We start from the raw sequence: 16,608 nt of genomic DNA, 5'->3' as shown, positions 1-16,608 counted from the left end.
TATTTTTATACAATTAAAGCCGCTTTTTTCATACCTACACCCGGAGTCCTGCATTTTGAGTGGAAGTGTCCAGGGGATTCCCCCAGCCCCCCATATCATCAGGGGTGGCACCATATATGCCTGAACTGTCCAAGATTCTGTGAGTGCATTTCATATTGTGCAGTGTTACTATTGTAAAACTGTATTACACTATATCTCTTGTTATTTATCTTCATTTAGACAATCAGCTGGTTCCCTCGTTGTGTTTTGTATATTCTTGTGTTCAAGTAAGTTGATTGCTAGCTGGGAGCGATCTGAGGGAGGCTGCATTTACCTACCACTGATAAGTATCCTTGAATATAAGTGTGTGTATAAGGTGCATTTCTTTGTTTTTTTTTGGTCTACAAATGTTCCTATGCCTAAATTGAGGTGTAATTTTCCACACGAATTGGCCGAAGATTCCCTATACTTTGTAATGCAGAGGATTTGTAAATGCATTTTGTGTTGACCTTGGCAGTGTTGAAGGTGCTAAGAGTCTTAGACTTCCGATGGCAAGTTGGGAATTAGTATTATATGTAACCAAGGTGACGGCAACTACATCTCAGGCAAAATATGTTTATTGAATAAACCTCATGAGGATTTGTATCTGCTACTAAAACAATAAAAAATAAAATGTACAGTCCACTGATATTGGGGACCAACTTTAGTTTTATAAACTGTACAGTTTAAGTCAATGGATTGTGTTGCAATGGCTAAAAGCTTTCAACCTCTTACCAAAAGAGAGGCCAGTTTGCCACCTAAAATGCAAAGGACAATTTGAATTTAAACATTACAAACAGTAAACTGTAATGTAAATGGTTTTAAACACAGAATTTAAAAGGCTATAGAACTTGCATTGAGTCACCTTAACAATTCTTCAAATAACTTCAACATAAACAGAAATGACATGAGAGAAGACAAAAACGGAAAAAAAATATATATATAATAATATTCCCTGGACCCTACATTACCAAAAATAAAGACTGGCTTCTTAACTCTTTCAGTCAGAGGGAGTGGCAACCTGTAACAAAGTAGTTGCTAGTCTCTCAGACATTAAAAGATTCCTTCAGTAATCCTGACTCTGGTAGCCCTGTTGGCCAGCCTCATAGGCATCCGTAGAAGGCTGTTGATAACCGGCTGAAGGATCCAAATCTTCATTGCTGGCATATGGGGGATATGGAGGCCCTTGGTCTTGGCTAGGGTCCATGTAGTCCTGAGAGAACAGCGCAGAGTCAGACCCCAGACGATAGCGTTGATAGGCCAGAACAGCTTGTCCCGCCTTGGTAGTATGATCGGTGGAAGGAGAGCAAGGGTCAAGGTTTAAAGTGGGCATGGGATAAGGGAGGCCGACACAGTATGGAGAGAAGGGGAAGAATGGAGGAGACAAAGAGACAGACATCCATCACCATTGTTAGTAGCTGTTAAAAGTAGCAATTCTCAAATTCCCCATAAAACTCAACACATTGGTATTCCCTGGAATTGATTTGCTGCATTTTAGGGTGACCCCTCAACTAAAATTCCCACAGCCATTATATGAATTGTGGAATTAGAATGTTTCAGACATTTTGGGCAAGGGAGATTATTTTACGTATATCTCGGTAACAAATTATATCTTATGTAAGATAGTAGATTCCCATGCATGCAAAAGAACCAATTCCAAAGAATGCCCAAATGCATGAAAAACAAAACAAAAACAAACATAAAAATGCACACACAAAATATAATACAAAAAAGCAGCACAGATCAAGAATTTTTATTTATTTTTTAAATTAAGAAGTCTACAGATTTATTCATATTTTTTCTAAAGGAATCTGACTTTTTCGGTCTTTTTATATACATTCACAGACATCCAGACTGTAGGTGACTATTTTACTCTAATATAAAAAGGTCAGTTATTTGAAATGTGTAATTAGCAGGTAATGAAATAGCAGACTTGACTGCTGTGATATTTGAATTCACAGCTGCATTCTGGGGGATTGTGATTTCTAGATGCACCCTGATAACAGGATTGCTACTTCTATAAACTCTCTGGTAAAGACTCCAACTGGTTTCGGAGTCAAAGGCCATTTCTCTAGGCACAGGAAGTTTTGTTGTGCTGCTTCTGTCCTGGTCAGGGCCAACCCTTTTGCATATTGTCCTCCCCATAGACATAGAATACATAGACGCCGCATTGCGTGCTTAGCGGCGAGGAATGCGGGCGCCATCTTGGACCGGTCGCCGCTCTACTGAAGCTATTGAAGAACCCTTGGAAAGTCCATCTCACAAAAGGCAAGTGAAGGACTTGGGGCACTTATAGTCCTTAATACCCCTACCCCTTAATACCCCAACCCCTAGTCCTTAATACCCCTACCCCATCACACATAGTCGTTAATACCCCTACCCTACACACACACTGTTAATACACATAGTGTGCTGGGGTAGGCTGGGGTACGGGTATTAACACTGTAGGGGTATTAATACTGTAGGGAAAGGGGTATTAATGACATGGGGTAAGGGTATTAAAGGGACACTATAGTCACCTGGACAACTTTAGCTTAATGAAGCAGTTTTGGTGTATAGAACATGCCTGTGCAGCCTCACTTTGTTTATGAACCCTAGTCACACCTCCCTGCATGTGACTTGCACAGCCTTCCATAAACACTTCCTGTAAAGAGAGCCCTATTAAGGCTTTCTTTATTGCAAGTTCTGTTTAATTAAGATTTTCTTATCCCCTGCTATGTTAATAGCTTGCTAGACCCTGCAAGAGCCTTCTGTGTGTGATTAAAGTTCAATTTAGAGATTGAGATACAATTATTTAAGGTAAATTACATCTGTTTGAAAGTGAAACCAGTTTTTTTTTCATGCAGGCTCTGTAAATCAAAGCCAGAGGAGGTGTGGCTAGGGCTGCATAAATAGAAAAGTGATTTAACTCCTAAATGACAGTGAATTGAGCAGTGAAATTGCAGGGGAATGATCTATACACTAAAACTGCTTTATTTAGCTAAAGTAATTTAGGTGACTATAGTGTTCCTTTAAGGACTATAAGTGCCTTTGGGTGCCTATTGGGAAGGATGATGCTTTTATATTTAAATTTTACTTAATGTTTGTTGTATAATCACATTCATTTATAGTATCATGCAAAAGTATGTGACATCTAAATTAGTTTTTGTCTATAGCTGTTCGTTCTACTAACCGTTACAGCACAAGCGCCCACTTTGTAATTTAAGCAATCATTCCCTGAATGTATTGCACAAAGAACAGACTGTAATGACGACATGGTTGCCTCGTTCATTATAAATGATACTGCAGCAGTAGTGGGGCTTGAAGGGGTCAATTCAATTGAAATACAAAACTAGAATGATTGTACTACTGACAAATTGGTGATGTAAATGTGACTCATTTTTCATTACAGATTGTTTTTAAGAATTAATTTCTAACCCTTTAGAACAAAGAAAGATTGGTAAAAAAATCTGAAGCCATGTGACTTTTATTACAAGAATCGCGTGGATCTAGAACATAGGTTCTGCAGCTTAAGCAAAAAAAATTAAATAAAAAAATCTCAGTGAAACATGAATATGTGCAGTAGAAATGTGTGAGCTTAATATGGTATTTAAAATACAATACCAAGTACTTGGAACAGATACATTGCCAGATACTGGTACACAGGGAGTGTGTATTATAATCTTTTTGGCTTTGGCATCAATAAACAGGCTGGTGCTGGCTTGTGTAAGGTATTTCAGATTCAGACATTTTGATCTGAATGCATTAAGAGATTGGCACATGAAATAATACGGGCACAGAGCGGGTGAAGCATTTTAAGGATCTTAAGACTCATGTTAATAATAAATTAAGGGAAGGACTGGGGGTTAGGGGGGAAAAGTCTGCTGTACTCCTCCTGGAAAGAAAGTTCCTTCAGGTGTTGATGCCTCAGCACAGCTAGCAAGCCCTGTTGGATGGATAAAGTTATAAGATAATGAGATATATCTCTCATATCAAACACCAAGACTTAACTTGTAAGCCTGAAGGATCCCAAAACACACAAGTGCCCAAGTGGTAGAAGAAGGAGTAATAAGCTATCAGGAAGACAGGTTTACTTAAACACCGACATTAAAAATGTGAAGGATACCACAACCGGTACAAAATCACCGTCACTAGATATAGTGATCCAATACTTTAAAATAAATTTAAAAGTTTTCCTTTGATATAGACCTGCAGAATCCCACTTCTGCAGATATAATCTCCAAGACCCTTTGAAAGAAATAGACTTACCCATGTGAAGATGGAGAAGAAGGAGAAAGCGATGGCTGCGCGAGCAGCATCTGCACCTTCTCCTAGTAGGTTGTCTTCTGGTTTAGAGGCCTGCCACTGGTTGGCCAAGAAACAAAAGCCAACAAACCAAAAGAAGGCCCACAACGCTAGAACAGAAAAATAAAAGGTATGATTAAAAAAAAACAAAAACAAAATACACAGAAGCTATAGAAGCTAGATTAAGTAGCCAATATTTAGCTGTAAACTGGTATAATTCTATGTGATCTGTCTTGCACCTATATAGATAGTTATCACTATTTAGAGAGACCTTTTATACTTATTTTGAGGATGTTTTTTCCCCTCTATTTCTTCTCTTTATTTCTTTGTACAAATGCATTTTTGATAATGTGATGTTCTCCTGTTCTAACAAATTGGAAGTTTTCATACTAGGGGCTGCCTATATCTGAAGGGTCTTTTCGTTTCCCTTGTGTTCTCTCTCTCTCTTTTTAAATGTATTTCTTTTTTAAGTTTCTGTAAATTTATAAGGGTCACCCCCTCAACCTTTTCAGAGCAGTCTGACATATTCTCTCCCCTCCCCCCCCCCTTTTATGTAGCCTTGTAAAATTGAAAACTATTTTTGTGTGTGCATGGTTTCTTAATCTGTATGTTGAGTGGGGGGAAAAAAGGAAGACAATCAGAGTTAAAACCCTCCTTGACATGAATGAAGTGTTGGCAGTTTAGGCTGGACAAAACAGGAGTACAGGACAGCAACATTAAAATGTAAGATCAAAAAAAAAAAAAAAAAAAAAACATGGGCCAGCCAATGAGGAGAGCAGATTAAAGCAAACGGAGGATGGTCTGCACTCACCAGAAACAGCGATGTCGGACAACACGGTTTTCTTGCGGTCCTTCACACTGCTGATCTGTGGGAAGTGGACATCCAATGCGAGATACAGCACGCTGGTAAGGAATGCCAGCACACCTACAGTCACTCCATAGGTGCAGGCACTTTTGTTTCGGTTGAAAATGCAAAACTCTTCACTCTCATTTGGTCGATTAATGTATCCTTCATTAATTATGCACCCGAAGACTACTATAGAGAAAATCTAGAAAAAAAATTAAGAAATATATAATTAAAAATAAGAAAAACACAGTCACACATTTCAAGAAAACTATACAGCCCTGCAATTGTTAAAGGAACACTCCAAACACCTAAAACAGTTTAAGCTTGTTTTACATAAATACATACACTTTTTTTTTTTTTTAATAAATGAATGTTCTTACAACTTCCTGGCTGTCAAGAAGACCACAAACTCAAAATGCAGACAATGGCTCAGGGCACCTGTCTTACAGAGACTTCTCATTGACCTACATTGGGAAGTCTATGCTTGGACAGCCACAGAAAGTCTGGGCTGTGGGTTAAAAGGCGTAGGCTTGCAAAGGCTGCAGAGAGCAGATCTGCAGCTTTTGCGAGCGGTTTTAGATATACCACCAATGAAAACATGCAGACATTTAATTATGCATTTTTTTCCATTGTGCGTACATCTACTAAATTGTTAATTATAATTTTTTTTTTTTTTATTTAACTGTTCATTTAAATAAGTAACATTCTATTTTGATATAAAATATTTAACCCCTTGGTGACGGATGATGTGTCTCACACCATCAGTAAAATACGCATTGGTGAATACTGGTGTATTAGACACATTATGGCGAAAAAGAACTAAAATTGCCACGATCGCAGTCATCTCAAGCAGACCATCACAGAAATAGCTGAATGGAGTTGACACAAGGCAGCAGATCATGGAGACATCCATCCCCGCAAAAGCTATTGTGACAAACCCTCCTGTCCTCGTGAGTTTGCCACAAGCTCCTGGAGGAGCCTACTTACCAGCCTCCTGCTCACCGACTATGGGCCAGGTCAGCGACTGTAAAGACCCTGGTAAATATATTATTCCCCCTGGTTCGACACGTTCCATTCGTACATTCGTTCGCATGGACCAAAACCGCGAATAGACTTCAGGGGGACTTAGTTACAAAAGCCCTGGAACAATTTTTGGCATGAAGACTTTGTGGTTCCTGGTCGGTCCCCAGCGGCACTTAACCTCGATTCTATGGAACTATTTTCGGCGAGGGGACCGTGCGTGCGGTCGGTCAAATTATGACGTGATCTCTGTGATGCTGGTACTGATTTAGCTTAGCTATGATCTCACAGGCTTGAAGCTAAAGTAGGAATCTTCACAGTGGTAGCTAACTGAACAATGTTCTCCTCTCTAGGGACATTAACAAGTCCATACCAGCTCTATCAGCCCTTCTATGAGGCTACACACTTAACCTGGGAAAAATAAATAGTCAGATGTTCTCTTTTTACAGCTACTCTGTCCAAAATTATTCCTCTCATACTGCGGAATGACCCAAGAATCTAGTGACGGAGATAGGCTGCAACCATAAAATGTAATCTGCTACCCTGCTTCTGTTAACTATTCAAAACCTTTCCTATTTCCAAACACTGATTTCAAAGCACTGCAAATTAATAAATTCATCAAGCAGAAAAAAAGTCAGGAGATCCACGTATTAGGGTGAGGGGCCGGAGATCAAAAATGTTCTCTGATACTTTCAAGGCTAAATTGCCCAGATTCATTGTTGGCATATTTCAGAGATCATCTTATTTGGAGGAGATCACATTCTGTTTCATAGACAGGCCCTGGTCTGGCAGTAAAAAGGGTAGAGAAGCATGGAGGTAGAGATCAGATTATTTTCTATACAGGTACTTTACTTCTTTTAGGGGCACACAAAGTTTTAAATTGGTTTAAGTTAAGTATTAAAATATTGTTGTAAAATATGCTGAAAAAACTTTTTTCAGATCTATAATCATACCTTTTTAATAATAGTTTATCCTTATAAAAAAATTCTATGGTCTGTCCTGCAATGAAAGTGCAGTGAAACCAGTAAAGGAGAGAGAACTAAATGAGATTCAGTTAAGATCAGGTCTGCTGGTAATTACTGATGCTAACCATATTAAATAGGTTTATGTTTACATAGATTTTAAGAAAAAAATAAAAATGAATAATTGGAGTAGACCATTTGGCTATAAATTTAGTTATATATGGCCAATTCATATCATTGTAAATATATACATATAACAGGGGGCGGAGTATGCCAGCAAGGCCGAGCAAATACCATCTCTCTAGGCTCCGGCCAGTCGCACATTAATCCACGGCAAATACGGCGAATCAGGGGCCATACAACCCTGCTAGTACCAGCTTCTGCTCGGGGAGAGATCCTGAATCCATCAATGCTTTTTTTCCAGTCACCGAAGACGGCTTAACTGAATCGCAGATCTGGGGCCTGTAAAGCACCGTCCTTTCCTGGCTGGGACCCATTTCTCAGCGGATCGCTACTTACCAGTGCCGCTGAAACAACAACACAGCCCCCGCAGAGACCCACAGCCTCACCATTGGACATGAGGCGTAAACAACAGAAGCTCTCACACTGAGACGTCCCAGACACTCGGGACATAAGCACCATGCTGCAGAAACAGGCATCATCCAAAATGGCGGCTGGAGAGAACGCGGCCATGTCGGCCCCCTCGGACCCGCTGGAAAGTAATGGGACAAAGCCTACTCGAGAGCTGGGTCTTGCAGTCACCACACACCTTGACTCCCTGACCAGTAACTTAGCAACCAAGCAGGATCTGCAAACCCTCTTGCTCGAGATCCAAAAGTTACTGACAGCAGATATAGCTGTGGTCAAAACAGATGTTCGGCATATCAAAAACCACATCAGGGCCATGGAGGAGGATATGCAAGACGTCCGCACAGATGTCCAATATGAAGGACCCCTCCACAAACTCCAATCAGCCCACCAGGTATTTACCTTGCAGCTCTTAGCGCTAGAAGATCGCCACAGGCGTAATAATGTAAAGATCCGCGGAGAACCTGAGGAACTGCCCCATTATCTGTTGCGCCTGGTGGCCTCAGTGCTACCACCTCCAGTGGCTAGAAAATTCACGGTAGATCATGGAGCATACATACTACCTGATACCACCAAGACACCAATTACTGCCTCCCGGGATATTATACTTCGCTGTGTGTCTTCTCAGGAGAAGGGACACTTGCTGACAGCTTTACAGGGGCAAAACCCCATAAGCTTTTGAGAACCTCACAAGAGCCACCCTACAAATGGCGTAGATCCCTACAACACATCACACTCCAGCTGCGCTCAGCTGGGATTGCGTACAGATGGGGGAAAACCAAGATCCCTACTGGTGTCACTGCCACTGAACTGCCACTGAAGGCCCAATATTCCTGACGGCACTGGGACTCCCTGTGACTACCGCCACTTCATCCCAGATGCCTACCCCTAGAGTATGGGACCCAGCTAACATTGTGCCATTTGTACCGAGAGCTGGAGAAGACGCACCTCCGCCAACTTGACTATGCAAGATGCTACAGCAACTTATCTTAAAGTTGCTCCTTACATTATGTTTTTGTCCCATACTGGTTACATTTCCATTTTTATAACACCCTTGACGACTTGGCTAAACCCAATACCTTCTCATGTTACACTATTGTTAAACTGTAGGTACAGATCATCATGGACACCCTGGGTGTCCACTAGACCGTACATACCTGCGGTTAAACAACCACTGGGCCTCCTGGCAACTAACTTTCCATCCCCGCCACCCTCTTGGAGGAGATTTCCTCCACCATTAGCGATAAGGACTACACTCTTCACACCATGATTGGCTATTGCCTCTCTCCTGCCCTTAAGGACACTATAAGTCATGATCCAAATCCCCTCCTCGATTCAACGGCACTCTCCTGGTTTAAACCTGCACTTCACATACTCCCTACAGGATAATTAGACCAAGTCTTACTCTACCTCTTTTCAATAACGACCTGCTGTGTAATCTTGACTTGAGTACTCCGTTATATTGTTCTTTTAATTGCTTTACATTTTCAAAAAATGGTGCCGACTGCATGACATAAAACACAGTCTTGTATGAATCAACTTGCTGATGTCTTACTTGTTGATCATGCTTCTACAAAGCACCTACATAGATATATATACATACATATACACATATATCTATCTCACATGACTTAACTGGGTTCTCCAGGTGCAGTTTCACATTTCCGGAAGAGAGAGGGTGTGGAGCAGGCCATTAGGTCCCAGGTAAGAAGTCAAACCTTTATGAAACAGGTCCACTTCTTACACTGGAGGAAAGCGGGAGCCTGTCACCATAACCACTACAATGCGCTGTAGAGGTTATGGTGATTGAAGTGTTCCTTGAAGAATTTGAAGCTTGAAACATCTTCCATGACCAGGCTGATGATAATGGGAAACATTCTCCATTAAACCTAAACTGCCAAAGATAGCTTTGGCAATGATCTGCGTCTGATCTGTGCTCTCATTAACAACTGGAGGGGCATCAAATGCTTCTAACTTCACTGAACATTGGTGGGGTGGGGGAGGGGGAGACCTGCTCTGCTTACCCAGGATTACTGCACATCAATAGTAATATACACACAATCAACTAAAGATTTTACCCTGAAGCCTATTGTTTGTGCCAGAACATTTTCTGTCCCCACCTTAAAACTGAAACAATGTTTCTCTCATTTGGAATATGAATTTCAGTTTTGACTTAAGTGAATAGTTAAAGTAAGACTATAGTCAGCTAAATAAAGCAGTTTTAGTGAATAGATCATTCCCCTGCAATTTCACTACTCAATTCACTGTCATTTAGGAGTTAAATCACTTTGCTTCTGTTTATGCAGCCCTAGCCACACCTCCCCTGGCTATGATTGACAGAGCCTGCATAGGAAAAAAAACAGGTTTCACTTTCAAACAGATGTAATTTACCTTGAATAATTGTATCTCAATCTCTAAATTGAACTTTAATCACATACAGGAGGCTCTTGCAGGGTCTAGCAAGCTAATAACATAGCAGAGCATAAGAAAATCTTAATTAAACAGAACTTGCAATAAAGAAAGCCTAAATAGAGCTTTCTTTACAGGAAGTGTTTATGGAAGGCTGTGCAAGTCACATGCAGGGAGGTGTGACTAGGGTTCATAAACAAAGGGATTCAACTCCTAAATGGCAGAGGAGTGAGCAGTGAGGCTGCAGGGGCACGTTCTATACACCAAAACTGCTTCATTAAGCTAAAGTTGTTCAGGTGACTATAGTTTCCTTTAACTAAAACAAATACACACCACAATAAAACAATATTTAAGCTACATTTAAATCAATCATTTATTTGTTGCTTAAAAGGTGAGAGATGACAGATAGCACAGACAGTGCAGTTCACAAAACTACACAGGCATAGGAGTGCATAAGGGTGTGCCCACACAGCTTACACTAGGGACACTAAAGTCACCAAAACAAACTATATTAATAAAGCATTTTTTTTCTGTATAGATCATGCACCTGAAGTTTCACTGCTCAGTTCTCTGCCATTTAGGAGCTGAGTTGGTTTTGTTTCTGTTTATGCAGCCCTAGCAACACCTCCCCTGGCTGTGACTGACACCACCTGCATTAAAACAATATGGTTTCATTGTCAATTAGAAGTAATTTATTTTAAAAGTTTTTATCTCCTGCTCTGTAAATTGAACTTTAATTACACACAGGAGACTACTGCAGGGTCTAGCAAGCTATTAACAGAGCAGGAAATAAGAATTTTATTAAAGGACACGGAGGCTCATATTATGCTTATCTCTTTCTTTATTATACCTCAGCAGCAAAGAGAAGGTATAAGATATTCATAGAAAAAAACTTCAATAAGAACAGGATCTCAAAGGGTTAACATAACATTCCACCCTTAACCAATAGGAACAGTCCTCTTGTCCATAACCACCCATGTGACCTTTCCTCTCCCTCTTTCTTTGCTGCCTCAGCTAAGTAACACCTAATTTTCTTCTCTCTAGTCAGAGGAATTTTATTGATTATTTGCTTGAATTTATGTACTGTTTATGTATTTTTTCCACAGTTTCCCTCATTAGGTATACCCCCTTTAAACCAGCGTGTCCACACGCTTTGGGGTTTTCCTTCACTCAGCGGTTTACCGCCTCCGGCGGTAAACCCACCCCCTCCCTCCCTGCTCCGGGTAGTTTATTACCCGTTCCATATCCCATCCTTCCCCCCCTGAGCGCTCCCCGCGACCGTTTTCTCCGGCGCGAGCGTTTCGCGGCCGGTAAACGCTTGCGCACGCGCACTGGCAGCCGCACAGAGTGACAGCCATTTCCACTAACGGCTGACAGGATTTTCCCGCCTTTTTCCCCGACACCCCCCTGTGATCTAGGGGCGGGCGGGAATACGCGGATTGGCTGCTGGCTGGGACTTGCAGCTTACCAGTGCTCCCTTGCGGCCATTCCGGAGGGAACACTCGGTAAGCTAACAGTCTTTTGCTTGTGCCTTGTCCTATCACTCCCAGCCAACCACTTTATCAGTGTACATTCACAATAGTTACACATACACTCTGTAGTTATTCAGTTGCTTGTGCAAACTGAATATTACACAATTTTCTCTCACTCCCTTCAGCCTATTTATCTAGCATGCTGAACCCCAGAGTCCAGGAGACTGGCACTCCTACTACTGCCAGCAAGAACACCAAGCTCCAGGTGTCCCCTGCCACGCGCCCACTCTCTCCACAGAGAGAGGACGCGGCCTCCATGGAGCAGCTGAACTCGGAGGAGTTCCATACGCTCCTGGACGCGACCATGACCAAGTCGGTCACACAGGCCATATACACGGCTATAGGGGCAATGTCAGACAACCTGACACAATCCATTAGTAACGCCATCATGGCGTCTAATACCAACCCTAGCGGCCTCCACCCCAAGGCCCAAGATGACAAGCCTGCTTCCCTCACCGGTCGCAAGGCCACTGAAAAGACCCACCACGTGGGCAGACAAACCTCCAAAACACATATGACGGACAGGTTGCGCCCTGTCACTAATGAGGACGTGGGGCCCCCACGTAAACGAGCCTCCCACCGGGCAAAAACGGTGAGGAAATGGAAACGGGCTAAGGCCCAAACTGAGACATCCGACTCTGATTCGGAACTGGAGGAGGTACTGAACGAGTCTGAAGAAATAGACTCTTTTGAATCGGAGAACTCCTCTCCGGAGCGCAGCCTGGCAGCAAACCCTACTAACACGGGCAAGGCGGCTAAGGATGACTCCATCATCCTGGACCCTCAGGGCGAGCCCCTCTTTAACCCGGACGACCTACAACACCCTAGGTCTACCGAATGGTTTCCGGCTGACCATGTGGCCCAGTATATTGCGGCCAGGATTAGGAAACCCCTGGATAAACATACCAGGAACAAACTAAGGGCAGAATGCCCACGCCCGACGGTCCCTGATATGGCCTGTGCCACACCAGAAGTGGACCCAAAAATCGCCCAATTCCTGGGCAAAACTGGCTGGAAGGCCAAAAAGGGTTTGGATTATTCGCTGCGCCACTGCCAGGACAAGGTGCTTGACTCCTTGGGCCCCAGCGCAAAAATCTTCGACATGGTCGAAGTGGCACTTTCAGGTGACACACCTGTAGACCTCCTGGCTATTCGAGAATGGGCACAGCGCTCTATTTGCCTCATCGGCAATTCCAACGCTGCACTAAGCACAGAGAGACGAAAGGCGATCCTCATGAAGATCGACCCGAAACTGGTCAACATGGCCATAACTGAGCCTGGCACACAGGCAAAAGGCCTCCTTTTTGGAGACAATTTTGTGAAAGAGTTGGGTACCTATGTGAGCACATTTACAGCCCTGGACAAGGCGCAAACAAATCTCAAACGAGTGTTCTCCCCAAAGGTTTTTGGGGGGGCTGGCAGACATCGGGGCCGTCTGTCCAGCCGCTCTTCACGGGGCTCCTACCGGGGCTACCGAGGCTCCACTGCATCCAGGTTCCCACAGACAGAAGTCAGGAATCCTACACCCTTCTTTCCTGTCAGGGGCAGATCATGGCAGTCCAGAGGACACAGAGGTGCCACATACGGCCGACGGCCTTATGGTAAGTACCCTTCCCCTACCTTATTCTGGTATAACACATGTGGGAGGCAGATTATCCCAATTTTTCGGGGCATGGCAAAGACTCACGTCCGATCCCTGGATCCTCAACACAGTGCTAGGGTACCACATAGAGTTTGTGCAAAACCCGATACAATACACTATACCAAGGCGGATGGTGTTTGCCCCCCAAGACAGGGAACTAGTGTCGAAGGAAATCGAAACACTGACGGAGAAGGGCGCGATCTACCAGGTCGCGCCTCACTCCCCAGGCTTCCTGAGCAACCTGTTCTTGGTTCCCAAAAAGGGCGGCGGCGTGAGGCCGGTGATCAACCTACGCCCTCTCAATACATTCGTACGATACCACCACTTCAAAATGGAAGGGATCCATTGCCTACGAGACCTTCTCCGGCTGGGGGATTGGATGGTCAAACTGGACCTCCAAGATGCCTACCTCACCATCCCCATCGCAGAGGAGTGTCACCACCTCCTCCAGTTTATATGGAACCACCAGACATGGAGGTTCCGCTGCCTACCATTTGGCCTCTCGTCAGCACCATGGTGCTTTACAAAACTGCTAAAACCGGTAGTGGCACTGCTGCGCAGCAGAGGGGTGCGCATGATCATATATCTGGACGATATGCTGATCATGGCGCAGGATGCCCTTATACTTCAACAACATCTATCCTGGGCACTATCCCTCCTTCACAACCTGGGATTCCTAATCAACTGGGAGAAATCAGTTTTAATCCCCTCCCAGTCCATGGAATTCCTAGGATTCACTATAGAGGCAGTCCAAGGGACCCTAAGCCTACCACCTTCAAAGATCAAGACTATCAAGAAGGAGATTCGCAGAACACTGGCTCGTCCAACGCTCACCGTGAGACAACTAGCCAGAATAATCGGACTCCTTTCAGCCTCCATACAGGCAATCTTCCCGGGCCCCCTACATTACAGAGCCCTGCAGAGACTGAAAACAGCACAACTACAATCGGGTCACTCCTATTCAGACTCCGTGCCACTCGATCGCACAGCCAAAGAGGAGCTCAGGTGGTGGCTCCAGCACATGGAAGCATGGAATGGCAGAGCAATCTTCGGCACCACCCCAGATTGCATAATAGAATCCGATGCCAGCACGCGGGGCTGGGGAGCGCGTTGTGGTCCTATCTCCACAGGAGGAAGATGGTCCCAACCGGAAAAGGCACTACACATCAACAGCCTGGAACTTATGGCAGGCTCTTTCGCGCTGAAGAGCCTCCTGGGCCCCAAAACGCACTGCTCCATCATTCTGCGGATGGACAACATATCAGCAGTCCAATACATCAACCGCCTCGGCGGCACCAGATCCAAAATCCTGGCAGACTTAGCCACAGACTTCTGGCAATTTTGTTTGGAACGCAACATATCGGTTCAAGCCGAATACATTCCGGGACTTTCGAACACCGTAGCAGACTGGAACTCCAGATACCTACGGGATGCCAGCGATTGGCACCTGAACCGCGCAACGTTCTTAAAACTTCAGACATTATGGGGCCCGATGTACATGGACCTGTTCGCGTCGAGATTGAATACTCAACTTCCGAAATTCTTCAGTTGGAGACCGGACCCAGAAGCAGTAGCTACGGATGCATTCCTACATCCATGGCCGGTCAGAAGACTATACGCTTTCCCCCCATTCGCTCTACTGGCACGAACATTGGTACACCTCGACCGCTCGCGGTCGTCCATGGTCCTCATAACACCATTCTGGACAACACAGCCTTGGTTCCCTTCACTCATGGAGATGTCCATAGATGTTCCCAGATTGCTACCAGAGCATCTACACCTCCTTTCAGATCCCGAAGGGAATCCACATCCACTGGTGATGCAGGGTCAACTCAAATTGCTAGCGTGGCTCCTCTCAGGGGACCCTGGGTCATACCAGATGTTCCACAGACGACTCTCGAACTACTGGCGGGAGCCTGGGCTCCAGGAACACGGAGATCCTACAGTACGGCCTGGAACGCCTGGAGTGGTTGGTGCATGGAACAACAAGTGGATCCCGTATGTGCCTCTGTGAATTATATGTTACGTTTCCTCACACTCCTATACGACCAAGGCCTGGCGTATCGGACGATCAACGTTTACAGATCAGCGATCTCCGCTGGACACAAAGGCTGGGAAGGATCCCCAGCGGGCAAACACCTACTGGTGTGCAGACTCCTACGTGGGGTTCGATTTTCCAGACCCCCACAACCCCGATACACATCAGTGTGGGACGTGAACCTAGTCTTAAACTTATTAGAAAGATGGCCACAGAACTCTTCTCTCACACTGAAACAACTATCAGCAAAACTGGCCATGCTCTTCTGCCTGATCTCATGCAAACGAGTTTCGGATGTTCGGGCACTAGACGTTGATGCACGCTCGTTCACCCCAACGGGAGTAACATTCAACATATCCAGACGTACCAAAACAACGATTTCATCAATATCATACCCTGCATTCCCTCATAACGTAAACCTATGTCCAATAGCCTGCCTGAAGGAATACGAAAAACGGACACAGGCATTTAGAAATCCGAGACACCACGAACTGTTTTTGGCCATCAACACGCCACACCAACCAGTATCCTCAGTAACAATAGCCCGATGGGTGAAGTGGATAATGACCACCGCTAATATAGACACGTCCATATATGGCGCACACTCCACCAGGGGAGCTATGGCGTCCAAAGCGTTCACTTTGGGAGGCAGGTTGGAAGACCTATTGCGGACAGCGGATTGGTCCCGTGAGTCCACCTTTAAGGATTACTATTTTCACCCTACAGACCACATATCATCGACAGTCATTGCACAGCTTTGAACTAGCATAATATGAGCCTCCGTGTCCTTTAATAAAATTACCAGATTTTACTAATTACATGACGTAAAGTCATGATTTTATAAAGGACACGGAGGCGAATATTCGCCCACCCGGTAAGTATGTAATTTCAACAATTGTAAGACAGAATTGTATGCCCACCCGATATATCCTGACATTGCAGGTAAGGTTGAGTTTGTCTAAATACGAGTCGATTATGTACCATAAGTTTATTACATACCATAGCACATACTACGGGCAAGTTAATCTGTACAGATAACGAATACATAGAGTTAAACAATACCAATGTGGCAAACAGTTGCGAGACCATATTTTACCACCTCTTTTCTCTATCCCATTTCAGCTTGAAGATCTAATATCGAAACCTTCAGATGACCAGTTGTCAGCACAGTTCAAACGGATAACTTCTACAGTCCAGTTGCATAGAAGTGTTCGTTACAAGGGATAAAGTTTCCAAATTGTTCTTCTCAAGTTATGATGATCCAGCTT

General features: G+C 44.0%; 1 protein-coding gene across 2 annotated transcripts in view; it reads right to left on the bottom strand.

The window, feature by feature from the left end:
- Positions 1 to 232: 232 nt before the first annotated feature.
- Positions 233 to 16,608, bottom strand: part of SYNGR1 (synaptogyrin 1) — a 33,170-nt gene continuing 16,794 nt past the window's right edge. Inside the window, exons 2-4 of one of the 2 annotated variants that reach the window (XM_063426389.1) lie at positions 5,114 to 5,351; positions 4,267 to 4,412; positions 233 to 1,297 (exon numbers count right to left, since the gene is read on the bottom strand). In XM_063426389.1, coding sequence (XP_063282459.1) covers positions 1,085 to 1,297; positions 4,267 to 4,412; positions 5,114 to 5,351 — 597 coding nt within the window. In that variant the 3' untranslated portion in view covers positions 233 to 1,084. Of the gene's footprint in view, positions 1,298 to 3,468; positions 3,944 to 4,266; positions 4,413 to 5,113; positions 5,352 to 16,608 lie in introns of those variants that run through there. The other variant, XM_063426390.1, reaches the window with a different exon arrangement.

This window comes from Pelobates fuscus, chromosome 7, assembly GCF_036172605.1.
Source record: "Pelobates fuscus isolate aPelFus1 chromosome 7, aPelFus1.pri, whole genome shotgun sequence".
Lineage (NCBI taxonomy): Eukaryota > Metazoa > Chordata > Amphibia > Anura > Pelobatidae > Pelobates > Pelobates fuscus.
The sequence above is the reverse complement of the archived record's forward strand: the minus strand, read 5'-3'. Positions and strand labels throughout refer to the sequence as shown.